This window comes from Hemiscyllium ocellatum, chromosome 6 (genome assembly GCF_020745735.1).
Source record: "Hemiscyllium ocellatum isolate sHemOce1 chromosome 6, sHemOce1.pat.X.cur, whole genome shotgun sequence".
Taxonomy (NCBI): Eukaryota; Metazoa; Chordata; class Chondrichthyes; order Orectolobiformes; family Hemiscylliidae; genus Hemiscyllium; species Hemiscyllium ocellatum.
In genome coordinates, this window is record NC_083406.1 from 80,993,382 (window position 1) to 81,010,636 (window position 17,255).

Here is a 17,255-nt window from a genome sequence, read left to right on the forward strand (position 1 = left end):
CACTAAATATAAATTCAACAATGGAGAATAAGCATTCCAAAAACTCAACTTAAGCAAAGAAATTTCTCCTCCTTTCAATGCGCGATCAGCTCATAATCCTGAGACTGTCTACAGAGGAGAAGAAATATTAATTTGTATCATACCAAGCCCTTCAATGTCATCAAGTTTAGAGGAATGAAATTATTAAAACACCAGAAAATATAGGCTCAATTAGACTGCCATCCCAGGACAACCCCTTGTCCCAAAAACTGCTGAAACTTTTGCTGTTTGATGTCCCATCGTCAATTTAAATCCATCCTTCAATATGGAGGCTAAATCTGATTACCAGGATATATTCAGCAAAATCTCTTTCCTTTAGTAATTTTAGTGTCCTTGCAATACCCACCAAATGCCATTTATTCTCCTGATTACTTGCTGCACTTGAAGGCCAACCTTTTGTGTTCCTTGCATGAGTAAACTTGATTCTCCTTGAGCATCAGAAATGACTACATTTCATGGTATAGGGATTTTAGTGAGGGTCAAGTGGATCTTATTGACTGAGATCCTTGTTTGGGATTGTAAAGCTGGGCCAGTCAGGGTGCCCTGGCTGATGGCTTCAATCAAGAATCCCATAGTCAATGATACCCACCTGACCCTCATTCCAATCATTGCACCTGCCTTTTTTAAAAGTACCCTGCCTTTGTTATCTTAAGCGATTCTCGGTGCGTTATAACTACAAGCTGGGAAGGATAACTTTTTATTAAGAGCTTCCATTTTCTGAGGAGACTTCAAGCAAATCCACATTTATCTATCTACTCTGAAAAATCCATTCACATTTTGATAGATGTGACAAATTTGACCTCAGCAACTGAGATAATCCAAAACCGTCAAAAACCATGAACCACATAAAACCATCCACAGCAATCTTAATATTAGGAAAAGAGGCATACTTACTTTGTCACTTTAACAAAGTATTTTTATTGAAACCAATCTAAAACCTGTATTCAAATCTGTATCTTTCCTACAAAGAATTGCTTCCTTGGAGCATACCTTGCCTCGGTGACATGTTTCATTGAGCTTCATTAGCATCTGAGGTTTGTTATTTACAAGTTAACTAACAGGAGCAAAAGTATTAATTCCACCCGCCTTCATTGGCAGAACTAACTATTTCCTTTAGTGTTATGACCGATGGTGCAGTATTGTTTGGGGGTCTATATGTTACTCCTGGCATTTTTTGATCCTTAATATTACTATTCCTAACTCCTCCCCACCCCTACCCCCGTCCCATGTTGATTTAACTTCCTAATTCTTTTGTGTCAAAACAATTTGTTTTCTCACTAAAATCGTCTTTTGCTGTGGAAAATACACTGTCATTTCTACTTTTCTTAAAAATTAAAGTTAGAAATTAGCCTTTGTTCATTGATGAATTGCCTTCCTTAATTAAGGATATGAAAATTATAAATAGTTCTCCAGATGCTGCTTCATTAACACCATGTACAGTAGTAGCAACACTTCCTTGCTTATGCTCCATTTCCCTTTTAATAACGGTCAACATTCAATTTGCCTTTCTGATTACTTGCTATATCTGGATGGTGACTTTTGTGATGCATCCACCAGCGTACCCAGATCCCTTTTTGTACCACAGATCGTCAAGTCTTTGTTTATTTAATGTTCTGCTGGTCTGTTCTTCCAAAGTGCATAAGTTCACATTATCCCACATAATGCTCCATCTATCAAGTCTTTATGCACTTAATCAGCTAAATCCTTTTCCAGACTCTTTATATCCTTCCGAGAAGTTCTGTTTTTAAAAAAAAAGTCATGTTGGACATGAATTGTTAACTGGGTGTCGCTGTCCACAGATGTTGCCAAATTTGCTGAGTTTCTCCAGCATTTCCAAGTTTGTGCCACAACATTCTCCCTACAAATAGCTCACCAATTCCTTGTCTGTGTTAACATGAGAGACCCAAAACCTTTGGTAATCGAAATACACTACAGTTACTACTTCACCTTTAGCCATCCAGCTTGTTACTACCTCAAAACTGATCAGGCAAATACAGTTTCCATTTCCCATAATCATATTGACTCCACCTGATTTCTATCTCTATCCTTTTCTTACAATGCTAGCTAAAGTTACTACCAGACCAGTCAGATCTCAGACTGAAATCTAGTTTGATGGATCGTTTTGCCTTAACAAAGTGGTCTTTTATAGAAATGAAAACACATGTCACTGCAGATTTAATTTTTTTTACTTAAACTTCTACTTTACTGTTAATGTTGTAAAAGAAATGAAGATCAAATAGAATAAACCAAACTATTTACAATTTTTAGTTTGAAAGCTTTCAAAGTGCATTACAAAATACAAATCCATCTATCCCACAAATCACTTTACAATATTCAAAATGTCAGAGAATTCCCCACTCTACAACCAATGCAGGCTTGACTTAACTGCTTCTTTCATTTTCTACTCTTTGAGAGTTTGATTCTCTTTGTCTCTTTCTCAAGTCATCACACAACTGATTTTAGATTTTCTTGTTGTAAACAAACAGTTTGGAATTTTGAAAGTAAAGTCTTTACGCTGAGGTAAATTGCTTCCTAACAGTTTTGAATAATCTCCTTTCACCAGGAGGAACAGTTTCATTCATTTAACTTCAAGCAGGATCTCTGCAGACTACTACTAAAAGCTTTCCAAGCTATGGTTTTTTTTCCCCGCAAATAAAAGAACTCACTTCCTGATTCTTTAAACTGAAAGCAAGATAATGCTCTTTACACTGTCCATTTGTAAAACTCTCCCAATGCAAATAAATTCCATCTAATATTTGAGGAACTATCCTGTTCTAGTTTAAAAATAACATAACTCTAGCAATACTGGCAAGTTAATTATTAAAGCCTCTCGCAAACAGACAAAAGCCCACATACCAGTAATTCAGCATCCACATACTAAAATTAATTATGATCTATCACACATCTGTATCTTATGTCCCAAAAAGGAATAAATATGCAATTGACGTATGATTAGATGGTATTTTCATTGCCAATCAAAAATGATCTTGACATGAATTCACTGCCACATTAACGGTAGTAACAAATTGACATTAAACTTAGAATGAATTACAAAGCAACCATATATTGCATGAGTCCATTTGTACCACAGCATTCTGTGTCTTGTATATGTGCTCTTGATAAAACATCCAGCATTAAAAAAAATTCCTTTCAAGCATTATTTGCAAATTGTATGATTATGATGGTTTCCGTGGATCTTAATTCTCTAATGTCTTGTTTTGAAGTTTCTCCCAAGAAGATCAAAAGATTGTAATTAACAGTTTGTTCTACATTGCTGATGTATATTTCAACACAGGACTCGCTGTCTCCTGCTCAACAGGGTTTCGATATATTTGACACGTAGTCAGTTTCTTACAAAAATAACTAATGCGTCATTCCATCTCTATCTTGATGTCCTGCAGTAAAATGGCCTCCATGTTAATTTTACTGGCTTGAACATCTGGTTTAAATGGCTTCTCAATTTGGTACAGCTTATATGCTATGCGCTTGTCAGTACAGTTTTAGTTTCTTAAAGGACCTTTTACACTCTTGCATTCACATTTTCTGCCTTCCAATCTCAGGGCAACCTTTTCATGCAGAGTGGTGCGTGTATGGAATGAATTGACAGAGGACGTAGTGGAGGCTGACACAATTGCAACGTTTTAAAAGGCATCAGGATAGGTATATGAAGAGGAAGGGTTTAAAGGGATATGGGCCAAGTGTTGATGACAAATGAGACTAGATTTATTTAGGTCAACTGGTCAGCACAGAAGAGTTGCACTGAAGAGTCTGTCTCCATGCTGTACATCTTTGACTCCAGGTTTAAGGTGAAAGAAAATGGCAGAATTTCGGAACAAACTTGCAGTTCTATCCTCTCTTACCATCATAACACAAAAATTCAAGTACATTCACTTTTCTTGACACTGCTTGATCTTCTTAAAACAGATGACACTCAAATAAGTCACTTTGGATTTACTTTAAACAAGATTAATAACCAAACTGGCTTTTGTAGTAAATCAAACAGTTCAGTCAAGTCATGTCAACTCTTCCCAGGTTTGGCTATAATCAAACAAATCACTGATGTAAATGACAGTTGCATAGTCCTTCAGAAGGTCATTGCATTTTTCATTTCACATGGCATGACTTTGTATTGATAAAGTCCATCTGTTGTTACAAAAGCCTATCATTGTATGTGTTCAATTGATTCAATGCAGTCTTCTAATCTTGGAATAGGATACAAGTTTTAATTTTGCTACCATATTGACTTTGCAATAGTCAATACAGAATCTTTGTTATCCATTCAGTTTCAGTACTATCACAATAGTCAAGCTCTACCTCTTAAAACTCAATTCAACAAAATCACTATTCATCACAAACTTAATCTTCTCCTTCACTTGAGCAACTTGTCTGGATTGAGTCTGGAATGGTGTTTGTTTTACATGTCACACATCCCCTCCATTAATATCATGAACAGCCACAACTATCCTTCCTGCTCTATCCACACAAATTGATTTATCCATTCTGTGATGGATTTTGTAAGTTCCTTTATAGTTTTATGGATGATGAAACATTATGCTGCCTAATCATTGAAGCATCTCCATGTTATCCAATCTGATTTCTGCAGGGGAGGGGAGTGCAAGGAGAGAATAAACCTTTGAATTTTCAATTTCTGATTGGTTCTCTACGTTGCTACATGAAGACAGCCAAATCAAATCAACCTCTATATTCTCAACACGACAGAATCAAAAACTTCAAAGACCCTGAAAATTGGCCCCAATGGTTCCTAACCAGACTTTGATTATTGTTGTGGTTCTCTCTGTTGTTTCATGTTGCTTGTCATCTGACCAGCTATCATTAGTACCCACACACTCAGATGACAAGCAACATGAGTTTGACTGGGACAACACTACTATTGTAGGACAAGCCAAACAGCGAACAGCCAGGGAATTCCTAGAGGCATGGCATTCATCCACAGATTCAATCAATAAGCACATCGACCTGGACCCAATATACCGGCCACTGCAGCGGGCAGCTGGAACTGACCACCAGAAGCGGCAGATACAAATCACTAAATGCAGGAGGAAACATCATAGAAGCACTTCACAGGAGGCTCCCAAGCACTGAGGATGTCACCTAGACAGGGGACAAAACGTCTGCAACACAAATTCCCAGCTCGGCGAACAGAACCACAACAACGAGCACCCGAGCTACAAATCTGCTCACAAACTTTGAATAGACTTTGATTAACCGGTCCCAGACTTTGTGAATAATCAATTCCAGACACCAGGTTTGTAGTAGGATGGGTTAGTAAATTTACGGATGACACAAAAATCAGTAGAGTTGTGGATAGTGATGAAGAATGCTGTAGGTTACAGAGAGACATAAATAAGCTGCAGGGCTGGGAGGAGAGGTGGCAAATGGAGTTTAATGTGGAAAAGTGTGAGTTGATTCACTTTGGAAGGAGAAACAGGAATGCCGAGTGCTGGGATAATGGTAAGATTCTTGGTATTTAGATGAGCAGAGAGATCTCAGTGTCCAGGTACATAGTTCCTTGAAAGTTGCCTGCCAGGTTAATAGGGTTGTTAAGAAGTCCTATGGTGGGTAGCTTTTATTGGTAGAGCGATTTGAGTTTCGGAAGCATGAGATCATGCTGCAGCTGTAAAAGAACTCTGGTGCGGCAGCATTTGGAGTATTGCGTGTAGTTCTGGTCACCACATTATGGGAAGTATGGAAGTTTTGGAAAGGGTTCAGAGGAGACTTATTAGGAAGTTGCCTGGTATGGAGGGAAGGTGTTACGAGGAAAGGCTGAGGGACTTGAGGCTGTTTTTGTTAGAGGAAGGTTGAGAGGTCACTTAATTGAGACATGTAAGATAATTAGAGGGTTATATAGGTTGGAAAGTGAGAGTCTTTTTCCTTGGATGGCGATGGCTAGCACGAGGGTACATAGCTTTAGATTGAGGTGTGATAGACATAGGACAGGTGTCAGCAGTAGTTTCTTTACTCTGAGTAATAGGGGCGTGGAACACATTGCCTGCAACAGTAGTAGACTCACCAACGTTAGAGGCATTTAAATAGTCATTGGGTAGGCATCTGGATGAGAATGGAATAGTGTAGGTTAGATGGGCTTCAGATTGTTTTGACATGGCCAGCACAATATCGAGGGCCAAAGGGCCTGTACTGCGGTGTAATGTTCTATGTTCAAAGTAATCTAATTAATGTCTGTTTGGATGTATAGTTAGTAAGATTGCAAGTGACACCAAAATTGGAGGTGTAGTGGACAGTGAAGAAGGTTACCTCAGATTTCAATGGGATCTTGATCAGATGGGCTGAAGAGTGGCAAGTGGAGTTTAATTTAGATAAGTGTGAGGTACTGTATTTTGGAAAGGCAAATCAGGGCAGGACTTATGCACTTAATGGTAAGGTGCTGGGGAGTGTTGCTGAACAAAGAGACCTTGAAGTGCAGGTTCGTTGTTCCTTGAAAGTAGACTTGCAATTAGATAGGATATTGAAGAAGACATTTAGTATGCTTTCCTTTATTGGTCAGTGCATTGAGTATAGGAGTAGGGAGTTTATGTTGTGGCTGTACAGGGCATTCGGCAACTTTTGCGATATTGTGTGCAATTCTGGTCTCTCTCCAATAGGAAGGATGTTGTGAAACTTTAAAGGATTCAGAAAAGATTTACAGGGTTGGCGTATTGAGCTATAGGGAGAGGCTGAATAGGCTGGGGCTGTTTTCCTGGAGCATCGGAGATTGAGGAGTGACCTTTTATAGAGGTTTATGAAATCATGAGGGGCATGGATAGGGAAAATAGACAAAGTCTTTTCCCTGGGTTGGAGGAGTCCAGAACTAGAAGGCATAGGTTTAGGGCGAGAGGAGAAAGATATAAAATGGACCTAAGGGACAACTTTTTCCATGCAAAGGGTGTTGCGTATATAGAATGAGCTGCCAGAGGAAGTGGTGGAGACTGCTGCAATTACAACATTTAAAAGGCATCTGGATGGGTGCATTAGTAGGATGAGTTTAGAGGGATATGGGCCAAGTGCTGGCAAATAGGACTAGATTAATTTAGGATATCTGGTCAGCATGTACATAGAAAGGGTCTCTTTCTATGCTACACATCTCTGATTATAACTTGTTTTGAGTACCATCCTACAAAAGACAAACAACAAAAACATTTAAAGGATATTTTTTCTTTGAAAAAGCAAACAACAAAACTGACCAGATTACTAGCAATTTTCATGATGTATTGTTCCACCGGCACATATGAATGTTTATTGGTTGATTTTCGAAAGATTTTTTTAAAAGCTACCTTTCATGACAAGGTTAATAACGCGAAAACGACAAACAAAACCAAAACTTACTACTATTCATTCTTCTTCCCTCCAGATTCTTAACTAGTATTCAGCTTTGTTGATCAGGTTCTTAAATTCACAGTGGTTTACATTTAGGGTGAAGTGTCAGCAATTACATTTTCTTTCTGGAAATATGAAAACATTTTATGTTAAATTGCTGCAGATCTAAACTCCATTTGAACAACCTTGTAGTCTTAGGACTAAAACTTTTCAACAAAAGTTAATGAATTATGGTCAGTGAAACCTAAGTCTTTTAGTTCTCACGTCAAACATAAATTTCAAAATGTTGAAGAGCTGCTAACACTGCAAATGCTTCCTTTTCTATAGTTGAATATCTTCTCTGATGTCGTTCAGTTTCTCCAAAAACTAAACCACGGGCTTCTCCATTCGTCTCGTCATTTTCTAAGAGAACTGCTCCAATCCCCAAATTGATCGTGTCTACTGCAAATTTAATTGGTTTGTTAAAAGTGAGTGCAATTAATAAATTCATTAAAATTGCTTTTAGCTTTTGAAAGGCTGCCTGGTATTCTGTTGACCATACCATATTTTGTCTATTTTAGTGCTACAAAATGTTACAATCATTTACAGTGCCAAAATTAGGGTTAAAAGTGTGATGAAATCTGCACATCCCAAGAACGTCTCATTATCTCATTTTGTTCTAGGGGTGGGAAAGTCAATTAAAGTGTTAACTTCAGCTGTTCTGGTTGACATCTGTCTGTCCTACATATGTCACATTAGCTTTTGCAAATTCAGTTTTTGCTGGATTTAATGCCAACCCAGCAAACTAATCATGTAAGCAGGTTTTATAACTGTATATGTTACTTCCATGTCATACTATATATCATAATGTATAAACTACACTGGTCCTTCAGCTACAACTGTATTTGTTATCCATTGGAATGTAGCTGCAGCATTTTTAATTTATGTTCATTTTCTTTTGTTTCGAGTTCCAGTGCTTAAAGTTTTAATGCTCTTTGGAAATCTTTCTTTTTCCTCTCTTTCTCTTTCTTTCTTCTGCCCTTTTGGAATGCCATCATTTTTTCATTTCCATTTGCCTAAACTACAAGTCAGGGTTCTCTAATGCATCCAATGCAGTACTTTTCCCATTTGGCCTCCCTGTTTCCACTAAACCCAACAATTTCATTATTAAATCCACAATTCCTGCTGCCTTATATTCTCTGGCAACTTTATTTCCGCTTTGCTGGCTAGATCTACTAGCTTCACTTCAGTTGTATTGTGCAACCATACCAGAGAAACATCCTTATGTTTCTGTATAACCTTAGTGTCCAATTACTCACTCTTCAGTACCAAACTTCAATTCCAGGTCTACTTTGTGTTTCAAGATCCTGGTTGAGTCCCCAGTTGTGTTACAACATGGAAACTGACAACCAAATCAAATCAGGCTCCATCCCTCTATGTACATAGCACAGTAGACAGGTTTGCCAAATGTATTCAGCCATTAGTGGAAAAATGCCATTCTGCATATCACATAATTAAGTCATGATATGTATAAATTTCAGTGCCATTTGATGCTAGGTATCCTGACTGTATGACACAATTATTGCTGATCAACTCAAACCAAACATCCTTCCATTGCACTTTACCCATTTATAAACAAAGCCCAAAATAAAATAGCTATAGTGATGTGATTCTGCATTTGGATTGTACTTGTTATACATTCTTGGGTGTGCAGCTTACATCTATTTTTAATTACCTGGAAGCCTGTTGTAGTGATTGGAACAAGGTCAGCCAGGTCGATGTTCTAGAATATGATGTCCCTGAATGAGGCCATTAATCCGGTCCACTCAAAATCCTGGTTGACAGATATGAACAGGAGTGTTCACACCTGCACGCACACAACATGGATGCTGGATAAAAAAATTTTTTAAAATAAACAGGAGGGTCAGAGATTCTGTTCACGCTGAGAATTGGCTCTTGAGGGAGCTGGAATGTGTGTGTGTGTGTGTTTTTTTCAAGGACTCTCCTCCTTGCCTGTGTCAGAGGGAAAGGGGACTGTCTCTGGACCAGCTGCCCAAAACAAAAGCAGAGTTGTGATCTGAAATGTGCCATCTGAAGGGGTGGGTGAAGTTGATTTAATAAAAGAAACTTGTGATTAAGACTCAAACCCATGATTTTTGGATTTAATGATGAGTGTGACCACCCAGTGAAGCACAAAACGTTTGTGCTTCTACTAATTTTTGAGCTTGTTAAACTGGAGATACTAATAGATGCAGGTGGACTGATTACAGTTAATTCATCAGTGAGATGATGAGGCTAAGAACTGTCCCTTAGCAAGAAAAAGTTTTTTAAAAAAAAAATGAACAGGAGTGTTTTCATGCACCCTGTGTCTTTCACTGTGTCTCACACCTGCACACAAAACAATATGGGTGCTGGGGAAATAGTGTGGGGGTAATAAGAATAAATAAATAAATAGGAGCGTTGACATCCTGCTCACTCAGAACTGGCTCTGAGGGAGCTGGATCAGTGTCAAGGACTCTCCACATGTAAATAAAGAGTAACTCAGTGATAGGATATCGACCTCTGTGAAGTTATTTCAGTGGCTATGAGAGAAAAGCATACTTCTGAAGAAACTCAATTTCAACATTCATCTTAAAAAAAACACGACAAAAATGAACAGGAGTATTGGTGGCTCAGTGGTTAGCACAAGTGCCTCACAAGTGACAGGGACCCAGGTTCAATTCCAGCTTCGGGCGACAGTCTGTGCAGTTTGTACGTTCTTCCCCGTGTCTGTGTTGGTTTCCTCTGGGTGCTCCGGTTTCCTCCCACAGTCCAAGGACATGCAGGTTAGGTGAATTGGCCATGTGAAGTTGCACATCGTGTTAGGTGTATTAGTCAGAGGGAAATGGGTCTGGGTGGGTTACTCTTCGGTGAGTTGGTATGGACTTCTTGGGCCGAAGAGCCTGTTTCCACAGTGTAAAAAAGATGAACAGGAGTGTTGATCATGCAGCATTGCCCTCTAAGAAGGGCACTGCTTGTCACTGGCCACTTGGGTACTTTTCTTTCTGGTGGTGGAAACTGAATAAAGATTAGTGCACCTTGTGTCTTTCACTGTGTCTCACACCTGCACACACACAACATGGGTGTTGGGGAAAAATAAGCACTACCACAGTTAGGCAGTAGAAAAAAAAAGACCAGCCAGATATCCTGTTCACAAAAAAAAAGAAATAATTAAATAAACAGGAGTGTTGATCACACCACACCTGCTTGTCACTGGCCACTCGGGTGTTTCCTTTCTGCCTGGTGGTGGAAATTTGAATAAAAATTTGTACACCTTGTGTCTTTCACTGTGTTTCACACCTACACGCACAAAAAGAGAGAAAAAAAACAAGGGTGTCAGAGGTTCAGTTAACTCTGAGAGCTGGAAAAATAAATAAACAGGAATGTCTAGAAAAAGTGACCTAGCCAGGAATGTCAGGGGTTCTGATCACGCTAGGAGCTGGAGCTGAGCTAGGTGGATCAGTGTCATGTACTATGCATGTGTGAAGGGTGACTTGATTATGTGATACCATCCTTCGTGGAATTATTTCTGTGGCAAGGAGAGTGAAATTAATGAAGCCCAACTGGACTTCAAACAGATACTACAACTTGCTTTGTCATTAGAAAATGTGGCAAATGGAGCATGGGAGCTGCAGGGCATCCCAGTGCAGGTAGACACCCTCACTGTCTGATTGAGTTTGAGGAAAACCACTTGAGTGTAGGCAATTGCAGAGCCTCATACAGGACATATCCTGAACAGAGCAACTCTAGGACAGCCTAGAGCAAATCTTCAAAACAAAGCCTAGCCTCAGCAAAACAGTTAAAATTCATGACCCCTTGTCTCTAGACCTGAACTGAGTAAGTAAACACATAGGCCAGTATCCAGAAGAGTGTACATCCTGGAAAGTTCACCTCCATTTGATTTGGAACAGTGAAAGTGCTTACCAACATCCAAATCAGAACCAATTAAAGTAAATGTGTGGCTAAATGGTCACACAATTCTAATGGAGGTTGATACCGGTGCGGCTGTATCAGTGAGCATGGAACCAGTATTTACCAAAATTCAGACTGGACTCGAACCCTTACATTTATCTAAGACCTTGACCAGACTGAAAACCTATACTGTGGAACCTGTATAGATTAATAGTATTGTCCTTCATGAAGCTGGATGTGAGCCATGTGAATGTGTAATTGCAAGTCGATGAGGATTCTTAGAAATTTGCTATAATTAATACCCATAAGGGTTTGTGCCAGTATATGAGGTACCATCATTCTGTGCCATTTTCCAGTGAATGATTAGATTACTTACAGTGTGGAAACAGGCCCTTCGGCCCAACCAGTCCACACCGACCCGCAACCCACCCATGCCCCTGCATTTACCCCTTATCTAACACTACGGGCAATTTAGCATGGCCAATTCACCTGACCTGCACATCTTTGGATTGTGGGAGGAAACCGGAGCACCTGGAGGAAACCCACACAGACACAGGGAGAATGTGCAAACTCCACACAGTCAGTCACCTGATGGAAACTGTTTTACAAGGTCAACTCCAGGTCACCATGTATCTGGATGTTGTGCTAATAACTGGGAAGATTGATAAAGAGCATTTAGAGAACTTGGGCATAGTTTAAATATTTCTCCAAAGCCTCTTAGGAAGGAACAGTGTGTGTTCCAGGCACCCAAGTGATCTACTTGGGCTACAGAGTAAACAAGGCTGGGTTACACCCATTGGAAGTGAGGGTGATCAAAGGTATACCAGAGTTTAGATCTCTCCTTGGAGTGGTGAATTACTACGGAAAATTCATACATATCCTGGCATCCGGTATCTGCTATTGAGAAAGAGTCCATCTTGGAAGCAGTCTCGTAGCCAGGGAGGGTTGTTTTTCGGACTGTTGGCCTATCAGTAGCTATATTCCACAGGGATTGGTTCTGGGTCCTCTTTTATTTATGTGAATAGTTTGGAGTAAGAATATATGAGGCATGGTTAGTAACTTTCTGGGCAACAGAAAATTGGTGGCATAGTTGACAGTGAAGAAGGTTGTCTAAGATTACAAAGGGATCTTGATCAAATCAATAAATGGCCTGAAAAATGATAAATGGTGTTCAATCTGGATAAATGTGAGGTATTGCATTTTGGTACAATAGACAAGAATAGGGCTTATACAATTAATGTCAGCACCTTGGGCCGTGTTGTAGAATAGAGGGACCAAGGCATTCAAGTACATAATTCTTTGAAGTTTGCGACACATATAGGTATAGGTGGTTGAAAAGATGCTCAGCATGTTTGCCTTTATTGCTCAGTCTTGGAGTACAGGTTGTTCTGTTATTACATGCGTTTCATCAATGTGAATTGGGGACTCAGCTTCCACAACACAATCTTTAAAAATGTGCTTTGGTTGTAACCTGATTACAAAACTTTATAACGCTGGGTTGCACAAGAACGCAACCATTGCGATCAGGATGTCGTGTTGAAATTGTACAGGATATTGTTGAGACCTCTTCTGGAATCCCAATTCTGGTCACCCAGTTATAGGAAGATGAATTATTAAGCTGGAGAGGGTTCAGAAGAGATTTACCAGGATGTTTCCGGGTATGGAAGATCTGAGTTATAAAGATAGGCTGGGACTTTTTTCAGTGGAGCATAGGAGGTTGAGAGGCGATCTGAAATAAGTTTATAAGATCATGAGGGGTATACACAGTTATAATGGTAGGTGTATTTTTTATATATATTTAAGGTGAGAAGAGAGAGACTTTAAAAAGACATGGGGGTAAATTTTTTACATCGGGTGGTTTGCGTGTGGAATGAACTTACTGAGGAAATGGTAGATGTGGGCACAATTACAATGTTTAAAAGACATTTAGATAAGTAAATGAATGAGAACAGTTTGGAGGGATGTGGGCTAGGAGCAGACAGGTGGGACTCATCTAGTTTGGGATTATGTTCAGCACAGACTGGTTGGACCTAAGGGTCTGTTTCCATGGTATATGACTCAGGGAAGTGAATAAGCAGCTTTTGTCATTTAGGCATTGGCACAGTACAATGTCAAGTGAAATGTGATGCCTCCCTGTATGGTATCGAGATAATGTTGGCTCACTAGTGGCCCAGCAGAGTGAAATACCCGATAGCATATGCTTCCTGGACTTTGGCTGATGTACAATGCCCAGATAGAGCACAAAGGTTTTGTGGTCATCTTTGGTGTGCAAAAGTTCCACCAATATGAACATAAATTTACAATAGTAATGGACCATAAACCCTTGTTAGGCTACTTAAAGAGGACAAGGCTGCACCGCCCATAGCTTCAGGTCAAATTCAGCGGTGGGGTCCCTATTCTAATTACGTACAATTACAAGTTGAAATGCCTTAGGGAGACCAAGTAGCAAATGTGAATACCTTGAACTGCCTCCCACTGATGGATACACTAAAGGCAGTGCCGCCACCAGAAGACTCTGTTCTTATTTAAAACTTTCTGGACACCCTTCTGATCGCCACTGACAATGTCACCTGCGGATGTAAAAAGATCCCATCCTGGCAAATTTAAAACAACTGGTGGTAATGGGGAAACAAAAGGACCATCTCAATTAAAATTGAAAGCTTTCTGGACCAGGCAAGACTAGATTACCATGGAGAATGGCATTATTATGGGGAACAAGGGTGATAGTCCAAATACTGGCTTAATTCCACCAGGGTCATCCAGGACTTCCAAAATGAAGATTTTGGTGAGTAATTATGTCTGGTGGCCAGGATTGGATGCTGATATAGCTGTATGGGTGGGGCAGTGTCCAGCCAGGAAAAAATTACCACAGCAGCTTCCTCACTTATGTGGAAATGGCCAAGTAAACCCTGGATTTGGTTGCACATTGTCTATGCCACTCGTTTCATGGGCTCTATGTTTTTAGTCATTGTGGACATCCATTCAAAGAAGTTGGATGTACATAGAGTTCATTTATTAAACACAGAGGCAACAATAGAAACACTGTCTGCATCTTTTGCAATACATGGACTCCCAGAGGTGTTGGTCACAGACAACAGGCCATTGTTTATCAACAGGCAGTTTGATTAGTTCCTAAAGTTGAATGACATTCAGCATTTAAGAACAGCTCCATACCATCCACTGTCCAATGGTTTGGTGGAAACAGCAGTCCAAACTTAATGAAGGAGTTTGCAGCTCACTTGATACAAAACTGTCCAAGTTCCTGTTTGATTATAGGACCATCCCTCATGCAAATAGATGGGCGGCTGCAGCAGAGTTGCTAATGGGGAGAAGACTCTGCATTAGGCTAAATCTGACATTCACAGACCGGCGGGGAGGGCAAAATGGCATCAGGAACGCCAAAACCAGACACAAGATTTCTATAAGCGAGAGAGGCAGTTTATTTCGGGGGTGAGATTTGGTGCCGAAACCACGGGAATATCCCTATATGGATGAGAGGGATAGTCAATGTGAGGTCAGGTCCCTTGACGCACACAGTTCAGGTGCAAGAGGCAGTCCTGGAACAAGCATGTGGACCGCATGAAAGCTGTAACATCACAAACAGGGCAGGAGCAAAACATGCCCAGCTCCTCAGAACATCCAGTAAGGCTGTCAGACCTGTGGGTACTCCTCCTCTGCTACCATCGAAGAAATGTCTGAAGATGAGATGGACATAGCAGTTGGCATTACCACCTGAAGAAGAAGATGAATTTTGGCCAAGGCACTCTAGACAGGCTTTGGTCCGGTACACACCGCCAGAATCCAAGGCAGATTCTGTGGAATCTGGTACGAAAACGCCATAAGCAAAGCTACAAGGAAAAGAATGGACCTACCTCCTAAAACTTAAAGAGGGAGGAAAGTTATGATTGGAATGAGATCAGCCAGGTGGACATCATAGAATATGAGTTCCCTGATTGGAAATGTTAACCTGGTCTTGGCTGACAGATATGAACAGGTATGTCCACAGCAGGGAGTGGAGTGTATTATTTCCCCCTCGATCTCAATTTTGATTTAATCCCTGCCCTCCCCTTCACAGTTTGATCACATAGCATTGCCCTTTGATGTGAAGGGCACTGCTTGTCACTGGCCACTTGGGTGTTTCCTTTCTTCCTAGTGGTGGAAACTGAATAAAGATTCATGCATCTTATGTCTTTCACTGTGTCTCACACCTGCACAACATGGGTGCTGGGGAAATAATAAGCACTACCACAGTTAGGCGGTAGTGTGGGGAAAACAAAATTTAATAAAAGAAAAGAAAAAAATAACAGGAGGATCAGAAAAAAAAATAAACGGGTATGCCCACAACAGGGAGTGGAGTGTATTATTTCCCCCTCCAACTCTATTTTGATTTAATCCCTGCTCTCCCCTTCACTGTTCGATCACGCAGCATTGCCCTTTGATGTGAAGGGCACAGCTTGTCATTGGTCATTTGGGTGTTTCTTCCTGGTGGAGGAAATTAAATAAAGATTTGTACACTTTGTGTTATTCACTGTGTCTCACACCACACACACAACGTGGATGATGGGGAAAAATAAGCACTACTGCAGTTAGGCGGTAGTGTGGGGGTTTAAAAAGGGGAAATGAAAAAAACAGGAATGTCAGAGGTTCTGTCCACTTAAGGAGCAGTTCTGCACTAGCTGGGTCAGTGTCATGTATTTTCCTCGAGTAAATAAAGGATGATTTCGTAAGGGGATACTGTCCTTCGTTAGTTATTTCACCTATAATTTGACTTACCAACCAATCAGAATTTTTTTCTGTGAGCTATATATGTGATTGTTTTAAGTTTAGCATTCTTGCATTTCCTTCAATTCATCCAAGATGATAAACTTTGGCACTTTGTCTCTATGACAATATCCATATATTGCTAATCTTCAGTCTCACATTCTTGGTAACTAACACTCACTTTACCTCATCTTGTATAATCTTTTGTTCATAGTTCTTGCTAGTTTCTCATACTCTAATTTCTTCTTTTTCTCAGCAGTTCTTTGCTGGACTAATTGTTGTCTATTTGTATAATTTACACATTTTCTGTTTAGCCCATAGATGTTCTCCCACAATTATATTAAACAGTCACCAATGAGATTTCATTTATACCACTGCAAAACAACGTTGTTAAGTTTTGGGATGCACTTCTTGATTGTTGTTTCTACATCGCTTTTTTTTAGGTAACGTGCAAAATATTTTATCCAAGAGTACTATCCGAACACAGGAAAATACTGAAGAGCCTGAAAGAAAAAAGAATAAGGTATGTTTAAGCTGTACTTTTTGGAAATTTATGCAAAAATATTTTTTTTTATATGCATGTTTGTACTTTTCATTCTTCACATGGATAAATTATTTTTGGATCCATTGTTTTTAATCAAAAGTTTAGTCAATTATTGGAAGTACTTATATTCGATTGCTTAGTTTTAATGAAATCATGCTTTGCACAATCATTTGTGTTGTTAATACATTTTTAATAAATGGAAGTTGTATATTGTTATAAATGATCATGGGCAAATGTATTAATATGCTAATGTACAATCATGCCAAACACCGAGACCTCTTCAGAATCATCTTACTGGTGTAGCAGTAATGCACTGCAAAAGTGGCTCCAACTACCAATAATTATTGACATGGAAAGTTCTACACTCTCTCTTGCTATCTGGTGCAAAATTTAAGAATACATTCTGGCAATTTGTTTTACCCCCTCCTGATAGTTACCAAAATAGTTGAAATATTTGGGAATATGTTTCTTTGCTTGTCCCCAAAGTTTTGTGTATGAAAGAGGCTACAAATACAATGAATGTGCAGGTAAAATTGGGTTATTGGACCAGGATGATTGGAATTGGATACAAAGAGATGGTTTAGTCATCATTTTTAATTTTCTATACACTACTTTTATAAATATTTAGAATTTTACAGCTGAGGAACAA

The 17,255-nt window shown here is 39.5% G+C and overlaps 1 protein-coding gene across 2 annotated transcripts in view; it reads left to right on the forward strand.

Moving 5' to 3' along the window:
* Positions 1-17,255, forward strand: part of zmym2 (zinc finger, MYM-type 2) — a 141,485-nt gene that overhangs the window by 32,181 nt on the left and 92,049 nt on the right. For both annotated transcript variants that reach the window (XM_060826073.1, XM_060826074.1), the window contains exon 3: positions 16,506-16,585. In XM_060826073.1, coding sequence (XP_060682056.1) covers positions 16,506-16,585 — 80 coding nt within the window. The remainder of the gene's footprint in view (positions 1-16,505; positions 16,586-17,255) is intronic.